The 19,820-nt window shown below is 56.8% G+C and overlaps 1 protein-coding gene across 1 annotated transcript in view; it reads left to right on the top strand.

Annotated features, from left to right (window-relative positions):
* Positions 1-210: 210 nt before the first annotated feature.
* The window catches only part of FGF18 (fibroblast growth factor 18), a 32,973-nt gene continuing 13,363 nt past the window's right edge, over positions 211-19,820 (top strand). The window contains exons 1-3 of the mRNA XM_046000063.1: positions 211-352; positions 524-560; positions 14,028-14,208. Coding sequence (XP_045856019.1) covers positions 321-352; positions 524-560; positions 14,028-14,208 — 250 coding nt within the window. The 5' untranslated portion in view covers positions 211-320. The remainder of the gene's footprint in view (positions 353-523; positions 561-14,027; positions 14,209-19,820) is intronic.

Raw genomic sequence — 19,820 nt, 5'->3', positions numbered from 1 at the left:
CCCGGACGGACGGACGGCCAGCAGTGAGCAAGCTTCCCCGCACCAGTCGGGCGCCTCCTGCACAGCGGCGGCCACCCCGTAGCCCCCGCGCCAGCCCGGAGGGCGCAGCGCTCGGGAGGAGCCGCGCGGGGCGCTGATGCCGCAGGGCGCGCCGCGGAGCGCCCCGGAGCAGCAGAGTCTGCAGCAGCAGCAGCCGGCGAGGAGAGAGCAGCAGCAGCGGCGGCGGCGGCGGCGGCGGCGGCGGAGGCGCCCGGTCCCGGCCGCGCGAAGCGGACATGTGCAGGCTGGGCTAGGAGCCGCCGCCTCCCCTCCGCCCAGCGATGTATTCAGCGCCCTCCGCCTGCACTTGCCTGTAAGCGCCCGCGCGCGGGGCTGCCTACCCTGCCTGGCCGTCTGTCCGTGTGCCTGTGACACTGTCGCCCGCCCGGCCGTTCGTCTGACTTTCCGACTGCGTATTCGTCTGTCTGTCCGCGCGCCCCCTCCCTCAAGTCCCACTGACCACCTCTCCATCTCTCTCCCGCAGGTGTTTACACTTCCTACTGCTGTGCTTCCAGGTACAGGTACGTAGGATCCTGACTCTGACCTCCCCCTGCCCCTACCTCGCGGTACAGGCCGACCCCCCTCCCCTGGGCCGCGCCCCCTCCTTGTGCCCCACCCCTACTGGGCGCCGAGCCCAGTGCACCTGTTCCCAGGGCGCCAAAGGGCGGCTCCGCGCGCGCCCAATGCCGGCGGGGGACCAGCCAAGGGCAAGGGGCTCTGCTGCAGGGCTCAGACTGGCGCGGCCCCAGTTGGCCTCGGCTGGGAGGAGATCCCCGGAGCCAGCGGACTCAGCCGCTGAAGTGTGCCCCTCTCCAAGCCCCCTGCCCACAACCGGGGAGGAGTTGGGACCTGGGGATTTTTTCTGCCAACCGTCCCTTAATATCTCCGCTCGCTCTTCCAAACAAAAAGGCTCCTTTGAGCCGAATGGATTTTGAGTCCAGGGAGAAAGCTTCAGTTGTAAATTACTCTGTGGTTTCAAAGGCGTTTGCAGGGAGGAGAGAGAGAGAGGGAGGGAGGGAGAGAGACAGGTCTAGGAGAGACTCGGTGAAAGGTAGCAGAGACGCGCTCGGGCTGCGAGGCCATTGCCCTTGAAGCCGCTCCGGAATGGGCCACGCTCCGCACACCCTCGCCCAAGGTGGTGCAGCCCTGGGCTGGTTCCCCGCTTTGCTCCCCGCTCGCTCGCTCTCTGTGAATCAGAAGAGGGCTTGGCGCTCAGCCTGGAAAGCACTTGCTAAAATCTGATCTGTTACTTCAGCAGCTTTCAGACTCGGGAAGGTCTTGGCACGCAGACAGTTGGAACGCTCTGGCTTCCAAAGCCATGGAAATGAAGGAAAGGGGGGGGGGGGCAGAGAAAGAGAAGAGGGAAAGAGGGAGCGACTTCAGCCCCGATTAGAACCAGACCAGGGCTGCCTCAGCATGGTTGGGGGGGGGGGGCAAAGGAAAGGGGAATAGGAAGTGCCAGCTGCCCTAGCCCCCCACCCACCTAGAGCTGCAAGGGAAAGGCCTTAGGAGGAGCTGGATTGGGGCCAAAAGAGATTATCTGCCCCTGCCCCTCTGGGTTGAAGGCAGGTGTCCTCACAGGGTTAGAGAGGATGCTGAGGTTTTAGCCTTTTGGGTTCCAGAGGTGCCCCAGAAGAACCTTGAGCAGGGAAAATGGTGGCTCTCCCAGCTTTATGGCATAAGGAATGGTGTGTGTGTTGAGTGCTTTTGAGACCCAGTAGCGTCTTTCAGTGCTTGGTGTGGTGGTGGGTCTGCTTACCTCCCCTTGCACTCCTGGGAGAGCATCCTTACCATCAGGATGGACATTGGGCTGGGGGGAGCTAGTTGGGGCTGGGGGCTGTGAGGATGGCTGGCTGGCTGGCTGGCTGGGCGGACGGACAGACGGACTGATGGGTTATTTCCCCCAGGCTGGGCAGGCTGAGGTCCCCAGTGACTCCTTGAATCAATATAACTGGAGTCAGTAACTTAAAACTGGCTGTTTGCCAAAGCAGATGTGACCCTGTGGTGGCGGGGGCAGGGGTGGGAATGGCTGGTGTCAAAGAGAGAGGCCAGTGCCAGGCATGACCTGCCTGATTTGCAGCTGAGTCCCCACGCAGAAGGCAGGCCCCAGGGTCATTCCAGGGGATCTGCTTGTCTGCCTTGGGTGAGAGCTCTTCTCGTGTGTGTTGCACCTGGGGATGGAGGAATGCTGCAGTGGCCACGAGGGCAGAGAGATCTGTGCACTCCTGCTGCCTGCTGCCGCTTGATCCTTAAAGCAGGCCCAGGAGGGGTTGCTGTGTCCTCTTTGTGTTCTCCCGGGAAGCACAAGGGAGGGAACCTGGACTCTGCATCCCACCTCGACCTCCTGGCCTATAGCTAGAGCCAGCCTCTCAGGAAAGAGCTGGGTGGTCCATCTGGGTTAGGACTTCAAGCAGGTGATGGAGCCTCCTCTCCCCCCTCTCTCACCTCTTCCTTTCTTTTCAGACTTTCCCCATCCGAACTGCCGTAAGACTGATGAATTTAACCCATGGTCCAAGTGCCCATAGAGTCTCTAAAGATGGGATTCTGGAGGAGGCAGGCCCCTGATATGTCACATCAAAATGGTGCCCAAATGTGCCCATGTTTTGGAGAGGGCTCTCAGCTCCCCACAGATTTTCAAAAGCATCTACGATTCCTAAAAGATAAAGAAACGGCAGGCTCATGTCCCCATTCATGGTCTAAGAACAAAGGTGTAGTGGCCATTAGAGGTAGAGATGAGGAGCGGGGGGTGGGCTTCGAGTGTTCGTTGCTGGGAGTGTGCAGCCTGCTCCCTGCTGAGGCGGGCATTGGGCAGGCAGAGGAGAGAGCAGCTACTTCCCTGGCGGGGTACACTTAGAGAGGGGGACAGGAGCTCCCTTGGTGAGCAGGGGCTGGGAGAGGCTTCCTTGCATGGTGGGAAGGGCTCAGAGTTTTGTAGCCTGGTGGTCTGGGCCTGAGCCCCAGCCTCATCTTTCCTCAACTGTAGACCTCTGTGAGTCTGAGCTCATCATGTGTGAGTGGGCGGACTTGAGGCTGAAGCGATACATGACAGGTATGGAAGAAGGTTTGGGGAGTCTCATCCACCCAGGAGCCTACGTTGTTCTGCTGGGAAATGGATATATCTGTGCCCTTCCCATCCGCCCTCCCTGGTTTGGGGGACTGCTCCAGTCTTAGCAGTAGAGTTTCTGGGCTCTGCCTTTCTCCCCATCCATCAGCCATCAGGCCCAGAATGGGCCCCCACCTCCAGACGCATTTTCGAGAGAGCACAACAGTCAATGCCGGACACTGCCTTCCCCCTGAGCCCCCCATGGGGTGAGCCCTGCCCCCCCCTCAAGCCCCTGCTGGCCACCCCAGGAAGCAGGAAGCTGGGAATTTAATAAAATCCCTTCTCCACACGACTTGGGATACCGCGGATAGCTCAAATCGGAAGAATTTTAAAAATTTCCGAGGGGAGCAGGCGGCGTGACCAGTAAATTGCTTTTCTGCACTTGGCTGAGCGCTGACAATGACACCGGGCTGGGCCTTTCACGCAGCTTGGCCGGCACCTGCCTGACATTGTTCCTACCGCCAGGCTCGGCTAGGTCCTGGCCTTCCCCAGACAGGCCAGGCTTGAGGCGGGCCAGGGAAGGGGGGCTTCCGCCACCCACCCGCTGTCACTCCCACAGCACCATTCCTCTCTCACCGCCCGGTGTGTTCAAGTTTTGAAGTTTCCTTCCACACCCCCTCTGGACCTGACCACCCCCTACACCTGACTTCCTCTGGGAGGTTTAGAACCCTTCTTCTAGCTGGCTGGAATAGGAAAGCCAGAGACAGAGTCCTTTGGGACACGAGGAGGATGGGGAACTGTCCTGTTGAGTAGCACTTTTGAGTGCTAAACTGTCCTTTTGAGTAGCACTTAAGTAGCTTCTTAGGGTGGTGACATCATCCATCCAATCCAGTCAGCTATTTGTTCAAAACTCTGTTTCTTGCTGGATCTGAGAACAAGTCTAGTCAGTTCCTGGCCTCAAGATGCTCCCATTCTAAGGGGGGCGGGGGTGGGCTGTGATCCTGCCTCCTGAGAAGTGCAGGGGGGCAGGCATATCCTGTTCTGTCCAACCAAGCAAGACTTCAAGGCTCTTGAATCCAGAAGCTTGTTTCCTTCTTCCTGTCATTTTTCCTCCTGAAGTAGGTGGGGTAATATTCCTACTTCACCATTGGAGAGACTGAGGCACGGAGTGGGGAAGGGATTTGTTCAAGGCCAGTGCTAAGACTCACGACTCTGGATGCAAGGTCTTGTATTCTTTCCATGACACCAGACAGACTTCTTCAGAAAGAATACTGGTGGGGCAATGGGAGTTCCAAGGGGCATGCTAAGGTTCTCAGTGAGAGCTTCCCCTTGGATTCTCACCGGTAGGGTCTCCACGGTACAGATGATCAGAACCCAGATAGGTGTCTCTGACAGAGGGCACCTGACTTGGAGTCTGCAGGTCCTGGTTTTTGTAGAATATTCTGGACTGAAAGGGTCCCAGAGCCGTAGGTGGGTGTTCAGGAGGGTAGGGCCTGGGAGATTCTGTACTCCCCTCCCAGCTTCATTCCCAGCAGGGAAGGGGAGGGGACACCCCGTCAGCATTCCTGTAGCCCCGTAGCATCACCCGCTCTGAGATAAGGAGGTAGATTGTCTAAATATCTTGTGGTTGTCTCTGCCAATGTCAGCAGGCGTGGGATAGCTCTGAGGTCACATTGGGCCCCCAAAAGGAGATGGAAGGTGACAGGGAGGAGACTTCGTAGCCTCAGCAGGACCTTCTGGCTCTGATGTGGTCTTCTAGCAGGAGGCATGTAGGTGTGGGAAATCAGGGCGCAGACCCATCAGGCCGATAGCAATACTTAGAGCCACCACCAGGCACAGTGTCCTTGCCATGCAGGCAGGCACTTCCTCGCATCATGGAGGCTCAGCCTCACAACCAGCCTGCGATGAGGGAATTCTGCAGAAAAGAAAGCGAGGCTCAGAGGCATGACATAACTAGTCTCTGGCCACACAGCACGAGGGAGGCAGAGCTGGCTTCGACTCTGGGTCACCTGGCTCCAGGCCCCAGGTTTATGAAACAGCAGTATGAGGGTTCTGGCAGGTCCCAGCCTTGTTCCAGTGGTCCCCCTGACTTATCTTTGCCGTATGACCTTGAGCAAGGTACTTAACCGCTCTGGTCTCAGCTTCTGCATGTGTAAAATGGAAAGAAAACGACCAACAGAACAATCCCTGCTCCCTGAAGGTGGAGAGCAAGGGTCAGCACACCAGCCCCTGGGTCTCTTGTTTGGGGAAGCATCCCCCATACCCATGTCAGTGTGGCGAGCTCCCCTTCCCCAGGGCCCCGTCACCACCTGGTGACAACGACAGGGGAGATGTGGATGGGTCCCTCTCTGGGGGCAGCAGCTCTCTTCCACCTCTCTGTGCCCCATTTTTTTTTTTTTTTTGCTGGGTCATGTTGCCAACCACTCACAAGGACTGTGGCCAAACACTCAGGGATAGGGCAGTGCCAAGGGCCTTGCCAGGCTGCCCCAGGCTTGGGGAGAGCTGCCACACCTCAGAGGGGGCTGAAACCTGTCGTCTCCACTTTGGGCCTGAGGATGGGGACTTGTTCTGGAACATCAGTGGGTAAATTGGCCCCTCAGTCTTTAATCAGGTTGCCGGTAGGGGCTAGGAGATGTTTGGGGATTATTGCTCTCATATCTAAATGGCACAATGCTCACGAGTCACTTAAAACACTCCTGTGCCAAACTTGGGGCCGAGGAGAAGCCTCCCGTGGGCCACTGAGCAGAAACACTCTCAAGACCCCTGGGGTTAAGTCCTGGCTTTCTCACTGACTCATGGGGTGACCTCCCTCTCTCGGCCTCAGTTTACACAGCTGGGTATCAGTGAGGTGAGCAGGCCGACTTCTGTGGAGCTTGAATGCATGGGCTTTGGTGTAGGAGGGACCTAGTTTAGAACCGTGTCTGTGCTGCTGGGCAAATTTCTTAATGTCAACCCTTTGCAGTTTTTGGTTTTTCCCACCTGGGAAGTGGGGTTGACGAGCGGGACCCTCTTCTTAAGAGTCACTGTGGGAGTTGAGATAACGCACACGGGGTGGCTGGCCCAGTGGCTGGTACTCTGGCAGTATCTAAGTAACAGTGGCTATTGGGTCATTTCCCTGCTCCGTGTGTGTGTCAGGTGCGTACCATTCTGCAGGGTACTGAGCAAGGCTGGGAAGGATATACTCCTTGCATCATTGGCCTCAGGGCTCCTCTTGTCTAGAGAGCCCAGCCCTTGGACTTAAGTCTGCACCTGAGCCTCACTGCACCCCCTCCTAGGCTGTGTGGCCTTGGGCAAGATTCTTAACCTATCTGAGTCTCTGCCTCCTCGTCACATGGGCTTAGAGATGATAGTACCCCTCCCAGGCGTGTTGGGAGGTGTAATCAAAGTCACGTCTTGGGTCAGGTATGCAGTAGGCGCTCGGTTATGATGCTGCTCCTCATTAGCCATCAGCAAACATGCATGGGACATTTGCTGCATGGGTGGCCTTGTACTGGGTTTTGGAGGGGATGCCAAGAAGGCATCCATTCGGCTTTTCCCTCAAAATGTTCCCTGTGAAGAGATGACTGACACTTTGGGCAGCTTTATTTGCTCCCCCCCCCCATTCTACCTCTGCCTTGAAACCCCTTTACTCTGTCACTGTCGCATGACCCACTGTTTTCCATGGGTCTCATGGGGATGCACAGGAGCTCAGGTTTGGGATCCAACCCACCAGATCACACCCTGCCTGGGCCACTTCATAGTCTCATGACTGAGCAAATTGCTTGGCTTCTTTGTGGCTCATTTTTCATGTGGGCATTAGGGTAGAACCTCCCTCTTGGGGTTGCTGTTGGGGTGAATTGTGGCTACCCCAGGGGAAGTACTTGGCACAGCACTCAGATCATTATAAGTGTTAAGTAAATGTGAGCTTCAGTTAGGCATTTGACTTTGGTGTGTCTAGAGGCCTGTTTGTCTACCAGCTCATGGTTCCTGGAAGTCAGGGGAGGCTCGACCCCATCCAAGGGCCCCACAGCATCTGGCACAGACCTTGGTGAGCAGGCTGAGTGTTGAGTCAGTGACTTGAGTGTTGAGTCAGTGGCCCCAGCTTCTTTGGGGCCAGGCACCTGCATTCAGGCCCCTTCTGGCACCAGCCGTGGGCCGAGGGAGCTCAGGACCTATCCTAGCCCTTGGGGACTTGAGAGAAATCTGAGGGATCTGTGCAGGGAGATAGGAGCTCAGGGTGCCATGGGTACTTAGGAGAAGGGCCATGAAACCCAATGGGGGGCCGGAGGATCTGACCAGGGAAGATGCCCCATTTGAATCTCAGATTAGGAACAAGTCAGGCAAGGACAGTGTGAACTTGCATGTATGTGTGTGTGTGCGTGTCCATGTGCATGTACGTGTGTATATGTGAACGCACATGCATGCATGTGCGTGTGTGTGCATGTGTGTGAGTGTGTGTGTGGAAAAGCCATTGCAGGCAATGGGACATGTCTACAGTAAGCATGGAAGCCCAATGTGCTCAGGGGACTCTGAAGCTAGTTAGAGCATCAAGTTTAGGAATAGGGGTGATGTGAAAGGCCAATCATAGGAATTGAATGCTGGAATAAAGGGCTCGTTTCTGATCTTGTAGGCATGCCGGACCACTCCCCACTCACATGCATTAACGGATTTGAAGAAGGGATTGGCAGGAAGGGGAAAAGAAGGGAGCTTGAGTCTTTAGGGGTCCCACCTCCTTCCCCAAGCTGGTTTCAGGCTTGACTGCCAGGGGTACCCGTATTGACGATCTGTACGGAGAAGGCTGATGTGTAGGGAGAGGGGCTTCTAGTCAGCCCCTTGGGTGGCAGCACCTCCCTCCCATGCTGATGCCTCAGCCCTGCCAATCAATACATTGATAGCCCTGGGAGCTTAATGGACAGGCTTGGGGGTGGGGAAGGGCCCTTTGCAACGTCACTATTCTGGCTGGGTTGGGTGTGGGGACGGTGACAGGAGAGAGGGGAGAAGCCTGGGGCTGAGGGGTGAATGGGAGCGTGAATCTGAGCCACACTCACATCCAGGGGTGGGCTTGGCCTTCTCCCTTTCCTTTCTGTCCACAGATGCCAGCTGGGGGAAATTCATGGGCTCTAGAGCCAGATATGGGTTCAGATCTTGGCTCGGTTGCTTTGTGTACAACATCGTGGGTAAGCCGCTTGGCCTCTCTGTGCCTCCCTTTGTCATAGGGGTGGCAATCATCCTGACCTAACCAGGTTGTGTGAGGAGAACAGAGACCATGCCTGCCATGTGCTTAGCTCGGGCCTGGCGCAAAGAAAGTGGCCAGCAAGCGGGAGCCAGTGTGGGTCTCACCCTCTCAGATAATAATCCCCAGTGTACTGGGGCGGGCAGCAACTCCTGGGCCCGAGTCCAGACCTGCTCTCTAGGAAGAGTTTGAGGAGCTGCATTTTGGGGTGGAGAGCGGGGCTGACTCAACCAGCGACCACTCCTAGAGGGGTGAGTTGAGAATTTGGAGAAGCTCTGAAAGCCCTTGGCGGGGCTGGCCACACTGGTGCTGGAGAAGGAGGCAGGCAGTGGTGGAATGTGGCCGGAAGTCTGTGGGCTGCCCCTCCGGGGACTGAGGAGACCCTCCCTTTCTGGGCAGGCTGCCTGGAGACAGGGGCATGGATTATAGGAGGCCTCAAGGCTGGGGACCTGGGCGGGAGGGGGCAGTGTGACCCCATCCTCCTCTGGAGTTAGGGGGAGTGAGCTCAAGGCCTTCAGCCCTTTCATGTTTAATTCCTGCTCCAGTCCCTGCCCCAACTGTGGCTTGTGGCCAGAACGAAGTTGCCATCCTGAACTAAGGGAAGGGAGGGGATGGAGAGAGGGGAGAAAGAAGGCAGGCAAGGCTGAAGTGCTGGAATGCTTGCGCTCAAGGCTGACGGGGATTTGAATCTTGATTCCTTTGCTCAATAGTGTGTGACTGTGGATGCGTGAGGCCCCTCTCCAAGCCTCAGTTTCCTCGTCTGTAAAATGGGGACTGTACTCAAACCAACTCATGGGGCCACTCTGGGAATTACATGAGGCAGTTGACCTAAAGCAGTTCTTATGCTCAATAAGCAGTGGCCGTTCAGAAAACAAAACACAAGGAAAAGGAATAAGAAAATAATTGTGGCTGTTGTTCCTAATACCATCTTTTTTCTGAGATAAATATGATATGCGGTCCCCATTCTGTCAGTGAGAAAACCAAGGGTTAGAGAAATCAAAGATTTGGGCTGGAGCCGGACGACCCCAGAGGTCAGTGAGTGCTAGTCATCTTGAACGTGTGTGTGTTTGTGCTGAAATGAAGCCTGATGGGGAAGGTGGCAGTGCAGCCCAGGAAGAACTAGGAGCCCCCAAACATGTCTTCAGAGCAGGAGTGTGTCGGAGAAACCGAAATCTACAGCCAGACAGAGCAGGGGTGGCTGATGATACCCCGGTAGGAGCGGACCTGGGTTGACACCTGGGAGCGGGCATTGAGATAGCCCCAATCTCTTTCCACCCCATGGAAGGTTCCCCCCAAGGTGCCTATGGGAAGAGGCTCAGAAGGTAGGAGAGGCCAGATGGTGCAGGACCCCGAGTGGGCACCGTGCTATGGGCAGTGGGGAACCAGGCTGAGTGGGCAGTCAGAACCGGCCTCATCCTGAGCATTAGAGATCTGTGCCCACAGGGAGACTGCAGGCCATAGGTGGGGGGCTCTGTCCCACTGGACTCCTTGTCTGTGCCAGGGCCTGGGACCTCAACACACCTTGGGAAAGATTTGAAACCGTCAGGCCATTGCTGCCTCTGCGCCATTCCTGGATTGAGGAGTGAATATTTCTACCACAGCCCAAGCTCTCAGGGCAAGGAAGGGGCTAGTAGAGAAGGGTAATGGGGGGGTCTTAAGCTGAAGGGGAACCCCACTATGGGCCATCCTGCTGTGGGGAAAGCTGCTTTGCCCCAAAAGAGAAGCTGGAGTGGAGGGAAGGCAGAGTCACAAAGGTGCCTTCCTCTGCCCAAGGACACGTCCTGGCTGTGCCCACCTGCTCACCGTGTGAGAGCCACATAGTCTCATTTTTTCCCCACTGCAGCTTCTCAGCACCCCGGGTGACTGTGCCCCTGGAGTGGGTGAGCCCGTGGACAGCAGTGTCGGCTCTTCTAGGAGGGCCTGGAAGACAGGCCCCCTCTCAGGCCAAGTGACCTGCCCCCCAATGAGCAGGAAAGCAGGAGGGAGAGAATGTTCCCAAGGCAGACACTAGAGCTCCGTTTGCCCATATTCCAGCTTTGTAGCCCTGGAGAAGTGCCTCAAAGGTCCAGTCTACACAGTGAGCTCCAATGGACGCCCACCTCCTGGAGTGGCTAAGGAGGTAGCACGTCTAGGGGGCTTCTTAGCAGAGCGCCTGGAACAGAGAGAAGCTCAGCAATTGAGAGCTTTCAGACGCCCCATTGCCATCCCTCTGTGGGGCACTCTGCTCGTCTGGGTAGTAAGTGCTGGGGCTGATTGTGGCCTGCAGGTTTCCCTCATTCTAGCCACAGTCGTTTAGCAAGCATTCGTCAGGCACTTCCTGAGGCCAGAACCGGAGACCCTGGGATGAGCCGGACAAGCTGCAGTCTGGGGCTGATAAGCCATTACAGTAATGTCCGGAGACCCTAACCCAGCCGGCATGCGGGGGGGGGTGGGGGGGGTGGGGGTGGGGGTGGGGGGTGGGGGGGTGGGGGTGGGGGTGGGGGGTGGAGGTAGGGCAGGAAAGGACTTCTGAAGGAGGCGCCTGAGGGCAGGGCTGGGCACAGGGGGCAGGGTTGCCCTGGGCAGAGGACCTGACCTATGCAAAGGCCCGTGGCTCCCTAGAGGTCTTGCCCAGGAAGCCCAGTGGTCTTTGCCTTTTCAGAAGGAGGGACTCTGTTTATGTGTCAGAGGCCACCCCTGCTACCTCCCTTGGGAAGGATGTGACCACAGAATGTGGCTTAAATGGTGGAAGCTGGGCAAGATGGATTGTTCCCTCCACATCCTGGGGAAGGGCCACCGGATAGCCCCTCCTGACCCTGGGTCACCCGCACTGCCTCTGTCCAGTGGGCCAGGGAGAAAATCGTTAATGGGAAGCTGGCTTCTGGGGCAGGGCAGCTCCCCTTGGGGACCCAGGGTAAGGAGATTGGTTTGACCTCGGGTCGATAAGGTCTCCTGTGAGCAGAAGGAGAGTTGGAGGACAGGGAAGGAGGCTGGAGACCCGCCCTTGGGGGGAGGGGACAAGGCGAGACTCCCTCAGGAAGTCATTTGGTGGGGAGGTCGAGGGCCATGGATGGGGTTTCTTCAGGACATGTGCCCACCAGGTGTGAACCTCATGGGGTATGGAGTTCTTCCCTCCCTGAGCATCGGGATATGAGAAGAGGTGGGTCCCAGGTGTCAGACTCTGGCTGTGAATTGGTGACAGGGGCTGGCCACTGAGAACAGTGGGAGTGAAGGCTGTGCACCCTTGGTGGGCCAGCCGCCAGGCCCCGCACCCCTGGCTGTGTGGCTCAAGGCAACTGACTTAACTTTTCCGAGCCTGAGTTTCTGCGTCTGTTAAGCGGCGGGGATAAGCCCTCCGATGGTGCAGCATCAGAGGTGATAACATCTTCCCAGCCTGTGACTGTGTGTGGAGGTGCCCCTCTGCAGGGATGGGAATGTGATCTGCTTGTATTTCCAGACAGGCTCGGTTTGCAGGGCCTCACCTGTGAGAGGGCCCCCATGTGCTCTCTTAGTTATGCCTCCTGAATACTCGCTCTGTGCTGGGCACTGTTCTAAGACTTCCTGTGTTTCGTCTGTGGAGCAGCCGTGGGGTTGGTGCCATCATCACCTCTCTCATTTTCTAGGGAAGCTGAAGTCCAGAGGGGTTGGTAACTTGCCTTGGGACCCTTAACAAGGGAAAGGCACACCCTGGGTTCTGACTCTGGGACCTCCTCCTGATTGTGCAGGTGGGGCAAGAAAGGGCCAGCAAAATGGCGCTGGAAGAGGGGCTTTGGAGCCATAACTGAGTCTGATTCTGCTGTGGCTTGTTCTGGGACCTTGTCAATTTAGCTTTGAGGTCTCAGTTTTCTCATCTGTAATGTGGGATAATAGTTCCACCCTGAGGATGATAGTGGAGGATCAATAATGTGGTCCAGCTGGAGTGCCTGGGGGGCCCAGGCTAGCAATAGGGGATATGTACATGTCAGCTTGAGGACAGAGACCCTGGGCTGGGCGTGGGATGTGGCAATGAGGAGAACACGGTCCCTGCCGTCGGGAGCTCATGATTGATAGGTGAGACAGATGCTTGGGCAGCCCTGGTCCCAAGAGCTCTGTGACAGGCTGAGTGGGCCATGCTCTCATGGGAGTGGGGTCCTTACTGCCCAGTTTCATGTTGGACCTCGTGGGCACACAGAAAAAAACAAGAAAACTTCGAGAATTGTTCAGCTTTATGGTGAAGATGGGATGGAACAGGCATACATTTAGTAGGGCCTAGGAAAACCCAATTTGATAGTAAATGGAATGACAGGACTCCACATCTTTCCAATGTTCATTTGTCCATTCATTCATGCATTCAAGAAATGTTTGAGTTTCTACTATGCTACATGCTGGGGTTATAGCAGCAAACAAGAAGGAGACAGCCCCAGCTTTCGTGGTCCTGCCAATATAATGTTGGGGGGAGACAGACAAAAGCCAGAGAAGCAAATGTTATGTCAGGCTGGTCAATGTTAGAAGGAAAAAACCAGCATGACAGAGAGCTGGAGAATGGCAGAGGTAGAGCTGCTTCGGAAAAACAGCCGAAGAAGGCCAGTCTCAAGGACGTGACATTGAGCAGAGATCCTGATGAAGTAAAGGAGCCAGAATGTAGAAATCTGGGAAAGACCACTGAAGCCAAGGGAAGAGCAAGTGCCAAGGCCCTGAGGCAGGTGTGTGTTTTGTGTTTGGAATGCTCGGTGGCATAGTAAGGCAGCCAGTATAAGCAGGGGTGAAGAGTTATAAAGGGTGAAGAGGGGGCTCACCCTGAAGACCTTGAGGTGGTGGTGGGGACCTTTGTCTAAATGTGATGGGAAACCCCGGAGAGAGTGGAGGGGGAGGGAGCATTACTCAAGGTGACTGGGTTTGGTGGAAGCCAGACGACCAAGGGGCAAGAGTGGGGACAGAAGGCTGGTGAGGAGGTGGTTGCAAGTTGTTCAGGTGAGAGGTCATGTTCAGGATGGGAGACTGAGAGATACATGTTGACATAGTCAGGGGCAGCTTCCTGGAGGATGTGGTCAGACACGAACTAAACCTCTGGAGGATATGGGGAGTTTTGGTGGGAGATGCAAAGAGAAATCCCCCCCAAGAGAGGCCAGGAATGCGGGCAAATGCCAGCTGAGGGTGGGTGAGCGTGAGGACTCACTGGTCATGCAGAGGAGGCCCCCTGGCATCTACTCCTAGGGATGAGTGGCAGTGGATTCTGGCCCACTCCTTCCCAGGGTGACTAGCCAGGCCTCTGTCCTTCCCTGCTCTGCACCCAAACAGCAGCTCTATGCACCCCCCCCTTCTCCCATCTTCATACCGATTTTAATCCTGTACTCCCCACCTGCTCACTTGATCCTCATGACCTCCCTGGTCTGTAATCAGGGGAGGGGCTCTGCCCTGCTCTTTCACTGAGAAGGAGTCTGTGTGCCCAAGCTCACAGGAGAAAACTCGACTCCAGACTTCTTGCATTAATTTGGGGCTTTGGTGGAAAGGTAGCAAGCTTTGCTGTCAGTAGACCGAGGCCTGCTTCTTAGCTTTGCCACTTCTCGGCTAGGCCACCTCAGGCCACATGCTTCCCCTCCCTGAGCCTTGTTGCCTCATCTGTGCAATGGGATGGTAACAGAGCAGGTGTGGGTCTACGCTGGACCCAGGGCCAGCAAGGAGCGGGCCCTGGCCATCTGGTGTGAACGCGGCTGCTGCGTGCAGGGCCCCTGGTCCTTCCCCGGTAAGACCACTGATGCCGCTCTCCCTGGCCAGGTGCTGGCGGCCGAGGAGAACGTGGACTTCCGCATCCACGTGGAGAACCAGACGCGGGCCCGGGACGATGTGAGCCGAAAGCAGCTGCGGCTGTACCAGCTGTACAGCCGGACCAGTGGGAAGCACATCCAGGTCCTGGGCCGCAGGATCAGTGCCCGCGGCGAGGACGGGGACAAGTATGGTAGGTACCAGCCCCCTCCTCCCTCACCCAGCCTGCAAGTTCAAATCCCAGGTCTGCCCTGTCCTGGCTGTGTAACTTGGCACCTGGCACAGCCTTTCTGGCCCTCGGCTTCCTCGTCTGCAAACTGCAGGTGCGGTGTGTCTCCCAGAGAGCCTTGGTGGGAGCACTCACTGCTTTGCTGGGGAAGGCCAGTAGTCATTGGTATCTGCGGCTTCCCTGGCATGGCCCAAAGCCGGTAGCCGCTCCCCATGGCCTTGCTTCACCAGCCCTGGGTTCAGGCTCTCAGAGAGGTGGGAGCCTCTGGGTAGTGCTTTCTGGATGCTGCTGGCAGTGCTGGGTGCACATGGGTGTGAGCATGGGTGGACGTGGGTGCGAGCACGGGTATATGCTCTGCAAGCTTGAGTTTGCACACCTGTGAGGAATGGTGCTCCTAGCGCCTTGGGCTGTGGTCCCTTTGAACTGCCCTTGACCCTGAAACCGCCCAGCCCTCCTCTGGGATGTTTGGGAACCATTCCTCACTTCATGCTGCCTCTGCAAGGGGGCTAGGAGGAATGAGACACCCTGAATCCCTTGCCACCCCACATGCCCGGCTCACAAAACCCTCAAAAATGAGAGAAACACATAGGACTGCACTTTCCCAGAGCCTCGAGAGGATTTGGGGAACTCTGTCCCATGGGTCTTGCCTCCTGAGGCCAGGTTCTGAGAGGTGTCCCAGCCAAACCGCCCCCCCACCCCCGCTCCCCGGCCTTGGGCTGGGGAGCTGGGGCTGCAGGAGGCCTGATGCACGGGGCTGGGGCTCCGGTCCCGGGTGTGCATTGTGGGCCTGCCAGCCTAGCCTGTTTGGGGTTGATGCCCCACTTGCCCGCCGGCCCCTGCTCGTTGCAGTCAAGACATGACAACAAGACAAATAATTTCTTGGACCTTTTATCTTGGACACCATTTATTTTCCCTCCGCCCCAGGGCAGGACTGACCTCATGGTAGGGCCCAAGTGTGGCAGCTGCATCATCACTGGGGGCTGGGGCAGGCCAGGCCGGGCAGGGCTGGGCCAGCCTGGGCTCCCCGTCTCCAGACCAGCTGCCTCCCTTCTCCCTGTGCCATCACTCTTTGCTGCCTCCATTCCCCTCCCTCCCTCCCTCTTTCCCCTTCTTCCTTTCTCCATCTTGCTGCTGCTGCATTTCTCCTGACTACTCTCTCTCGGTCCTTCTCCCTTCCTTCCTGGTACTCATCCCTTCCCCTCTTTGTGTCTACCCATCTCTCTGTCTCCCCCTCCCCACAATCTCTGTCCTCCCTTCCTCCCTCCCTCGGATCACAGTTTTCTGGTCCCTCCTCCCCACCTCTCCCAAGTCCTCTGCTGGCCGCCTCTCTGGGGCCTCTGTCTCTCCGTGCTCCCCGCTGTGCTGGGCAGACCCAGGTGGTGCTTTTCCCTGGGATCTGCTGTCCAGTTGCTGCCAGGGAAGGGGCAGCTGGCTGGCCGGGACGGGAGGGAGGTGCCCTCCTGGGGAGTCCCTGGAGCTCTCACCGGCCCCTCCAGGCTGGGAGAGTACAGGGGGGTCAGACGCTGGTCTGAACCATCTGTCCATGCCCTGAGACAGGAGGTAGGAGTTCGGGAGGGAGAGGAGCCCAGAAATGGCCACCGCTCGCTCCAGAAGTTACTTGCCTCTCATTTCTTCTGCCTGAGCCAGACAGAGACTCAGGGGATCTCACATGCTGTGTGACATCAGGCAGGACCTTTGCCTCCTCTGGGCCTCAGTTTCCCTTCTGTACCGTATTAGGCTGTACCATACTAGGACGACAGCAGTGCTTCCTGAACATTAACATGCCTGGGAGTCACCAAGGGATCTGGTTAGGTGCTGACGTTCATTGGTGGGTCTTGCGTGGGAGCTGAGCTCTGCACTTCTAACCCAAGCCCAGATGGTGCCGACGGGCCACACTCGGCATCTCCGGGAACTAGCCCATTTTGGCTTCTCCAGCCCCACAAGCCCCAGATTGAATCATTCTCTCTCAAGGAATATGTTTATCACTCCTCCAACCCACCCCCTCTTCTCCCCGCCCACAGCCGGGGCAGCGTGGGGCTTTGCTGGCCGCTGAGGCTGCTTCATTTAAGTGTCACATTAGAAACACAGATGAGGCAAAGGGACCCCATCTGTGAGCCCTGGGAGAGGAAGTGAGACAATGGAGCCAATTGAGGCTTCCAATCTAGATAATCAATACAAATATTATTGGGAGGGTGATTTATGTGGCCAAGCCAGCCTGGAGGATAGGGCTGTGGTAGGAGCCCGCCCTGCCTGTGGGGGATGGGCAGCCAGTAGTCCCCCGTCAGGCCAGGAACCACCCCCCCCACCCCCAATCCCAGGACAGTCCCTCCTTCTCAGGACTCTGTGGGGCTGAAAGAATGATGCGGTCTGAGGCTTGCAGTCATAGGCATTTGTAATGTAGTCTGGGAATGGCAGCAAACACCAAATATAAACATAGGCCCCAGGAACACCTGGAATCTAGAATCCCGACGGACACCTGGAATCTCAGATTCAGTGACATACTAAGGTGTTGGACTCCGGGCAGGCACAGGCGTGGGCCACTTTAGTCCGGGGCCTGGCCCAGGAGCTCTTGGCCTGCTTTACAGCTTTACATCTCTGAGCCGTCTTCAGTGAGATCTGCAAAGATGTCAGCCGGGCTCCCACAGCCTGAGGATCTCCCCAGGGCTTCCAAAAGCTTTCCCAGAGCGCTCTAGGATGTTAAGGGTGGGCGGGGTGCTGGAGGGACAAGTGTGCTAGCCCACAAAGCTGAAAGTTTAGGAACGGGGACTGCTGGTGGGCCGTGGCTCCGGGTAGGGCCACCCTGTCCCCCAAGCATGGTTACATCAGGCCCTCCTCTTCCTGCCCTTGGCCCTGGCCACCTCTGTCGTGTAGGTAGTGGCGCTGTTGCAGAAACAGCCCCAGGAGGCAGGACACTTGCCTTTTGGTTGCCGCTCTGCTACTGAGCAGCCCATGGAGCTTGGGGCAAGGGTGTCTGGCTCTGGGCTTAGTTTCTTCCTCTGCCACGTGAGGATGAGAAAGGCCTGCTCTACCTGCCTCTGAGACGACACACCTCCTGGGGTGTGGCGGCACCAGGTCCTCCTGGCTGTGGGAGGCTGGGCTGCCAGTGACACAGGTGGAGTTTCAGAGGAGGAGGACGGGGGTGGGATTGGGGGTGGGGGCGGTGGTTGGTGGGGGCGCTGAGTCAGTGCTCAGGGGAGTGGGGAGGGACCCTGGCAGTAGGAATGGTGGTGTGGGGGCAGTTCTGCTTTTATAAGCAGTATGATTAGATATTCTTTCCTGTTGTCAGTTGAAAGAAAAAAGGATTTTCTACTTTACAAAAAAAAAAAACCCCAAAACACAAAAAACCCTCAAATCCAATGTTTTATAGTAGGGCCAGGCTCCCAGGACTGACTGTGCCCAGAACAGCCACTGGAGAGGCTGTGTCAGCCAGGAAGTTGATCTTTGAGGGGATGAGACTGTAGACTCTGGGGTAGAACAAGACTTGAACCCAGCTCCACCACTTGTGGGCTGGAGATCTGGAATCTGAGTTAGCTTTTCTGATCCTCTTTGCTCTTCTTTGAAATGGGGTAATAGAAATGAGAGCATCTCTTACACTCAAAGATTATGTGTGATTATTAAAGCAAAAAAAGACGAAGGATAACTATTTGAACTCATTACTGTTGTACGGGTGTAGGGGTACCCTTTTGGGCTCTGGTAGAGGTTCCCCTCTCAGGAGCTGGTTCCTGGGGCTTCCAGAAGGGGCCAGGTCTCTCTCATATCATGGGGCCTTGGCATGTCAGTTGCAGGCCCAAGAGGTATCTTCAGTGTGATTCCAAGTAGCAGGTCTGCTTGCCTTGGCTGCTGTTGGGCCCGAGGAGGCAGGGTCTTTGGACCTTCTTGCTGGGGTTGGTCTGATCATTTCTCAGTTTGAGCTGGGGTCCCTCACTCACTCGGCACAGAATTATTGAGTCCTGGGCTACAGTGTGAGACACACCTGGTTATAGCCCCCAGGCTGCTCGCCAGAGCCCTGCTCCATCTCAGGGGGCTGATTCTGAGTAGGAAGAGTCTAGTTCTCCAACTTCCAGTCGTGACCTTGGGGCCTTCTCACCCCCCCACCCCAGAGCCTGGGCTTCCTCCCCATTCATGGGGGCTGGGGGCGGGGTGTGGAGTTAGCACTCCTTGGCTTCCTTGAGAGCTCAGGCGTGGATTCGTCTGTGAGTCCAGCTGTGGTACAGCTATGGGGGGTCAGGAGGGGTCAGCCTGTCCCAGCATGGGCCTGCACCTTCCTGCACTGAGAACATGAGCTCCTTGAAAGCAGTGACCCTTCCGCACGTCCCTATGTCCCATACAAGTCTTGGCAGAAAGCAGGTCCACACTTATGCTGGGGGAAGGCATAAAATAACTATTGGGCAGCTCCCAGCATCATCAGGGACTACCTGTGTGGCTCACGCAGGGAGGTGGTGGGGGGCGTCCTGGGCTTTGGCTGAGCAGATGACAAGAGTGGAGGGAGTCCTCTGGTCCCATTTTCCTCATTCTGGAGGGCCAGATTGGAGGGCCTGCTGGAGGGCCGTGTTTCTACAAGGAGCAAGGGCTGGTGTGGCTGACGCCACAGGGACCCCCTACTCTCTGAGTCGGATGCCCGGAGTCCGTATAGCAGTCCAAAATGTGAGACGGTGTCACTCCACTCTCTAAGGTGCTTGCCTCTGTTAGGGTTAACTCCCAGTCCTTGGACCAGCCCGGAAGGGCCTGGTTCTTGATGACCACTCCAGCCTCGCCCCGCTGCCCCTTCCTTGTCCACTCGGCTCTGCCGTCCCACCCGCCAGCCAACATGCCAGGCGTAATCCTGGCTAAGGACCTTTGCATTTGCTATTCCCTCAACCCTAGGATGCCGTTCTCCCAGACGGCCTCATGGCTGGCTCCCTCATTTCACCCAGGCTTCCGTTCAATGGTCTCCTTGTCAGAGACTTCCCGTCTCCGTCTCCTCGTGGGCAGTTTGTTCTTCCTAGCATTTACTTCTATAGATATTCCATGATGTAGTTAGCCTTTTGCTCCCTGTCTCCTCTGTTACAGTGCAAACTCCTTGAGGGTAGAGGGCTTCTGTCTGTTTTGTTCACTGCTGTATCTCCGTGCACAGAGCCGGCCACCAGCAGGGGCTCAATGTGTGCTTGAGCCAGTGGCTGCGTGGACGAGCCCTGTGTGTGTCTGGAGTGCTCCCCCTGGGGCAGGTGCTGCACGGAGCTCAGGCACACAGTAGATGCTTGGCAGACAGGTGCTGTCTGCCTCCTCTCCCTCCTCTCTTGCCCTCCCCTTCCATCCTTCCAACCTGCCAGCTATGCATCATGCAATGGGGGATACAAAGAGCAGCAGACCTGGCTTCCCCCAGAGCTTTTGCAGCTGGGAAGAGGCATTAAAACCCCTGCCCTTTGAGCTCATGTCCCATAACTTCTGTCCCCAGTGAGGAGTGGTCACCCACACCTCGCTGACTCTGCAGCTGAAATGGCCACACTAGAGCTATGGCTAGGATTAAATATAGCTCCTGATCAATCCCATTGATTTTTTTCCCTCTTCCTTTCCAGCAAGCCCACGTGGCCTGCAAA

This window comes from Meles meles, chromosome 3 (assembly GCF_922984935.1).
Source record: "Meles meles chromosome 3, mMelMel3.1 paternal haplotype, whole genome shotgun sequence".
Taxonomy (NCBI): Eukaryota; Metazoa; Chordata; class Mammalia; order Carnivora; family Mustelidae; genus Meles; species Meles meles.
The sequence above is the reverse complement of the archived record's forward strand: the minus strand, read 5'-3'. Positions and strand labels throughout refer to the sequence as shown.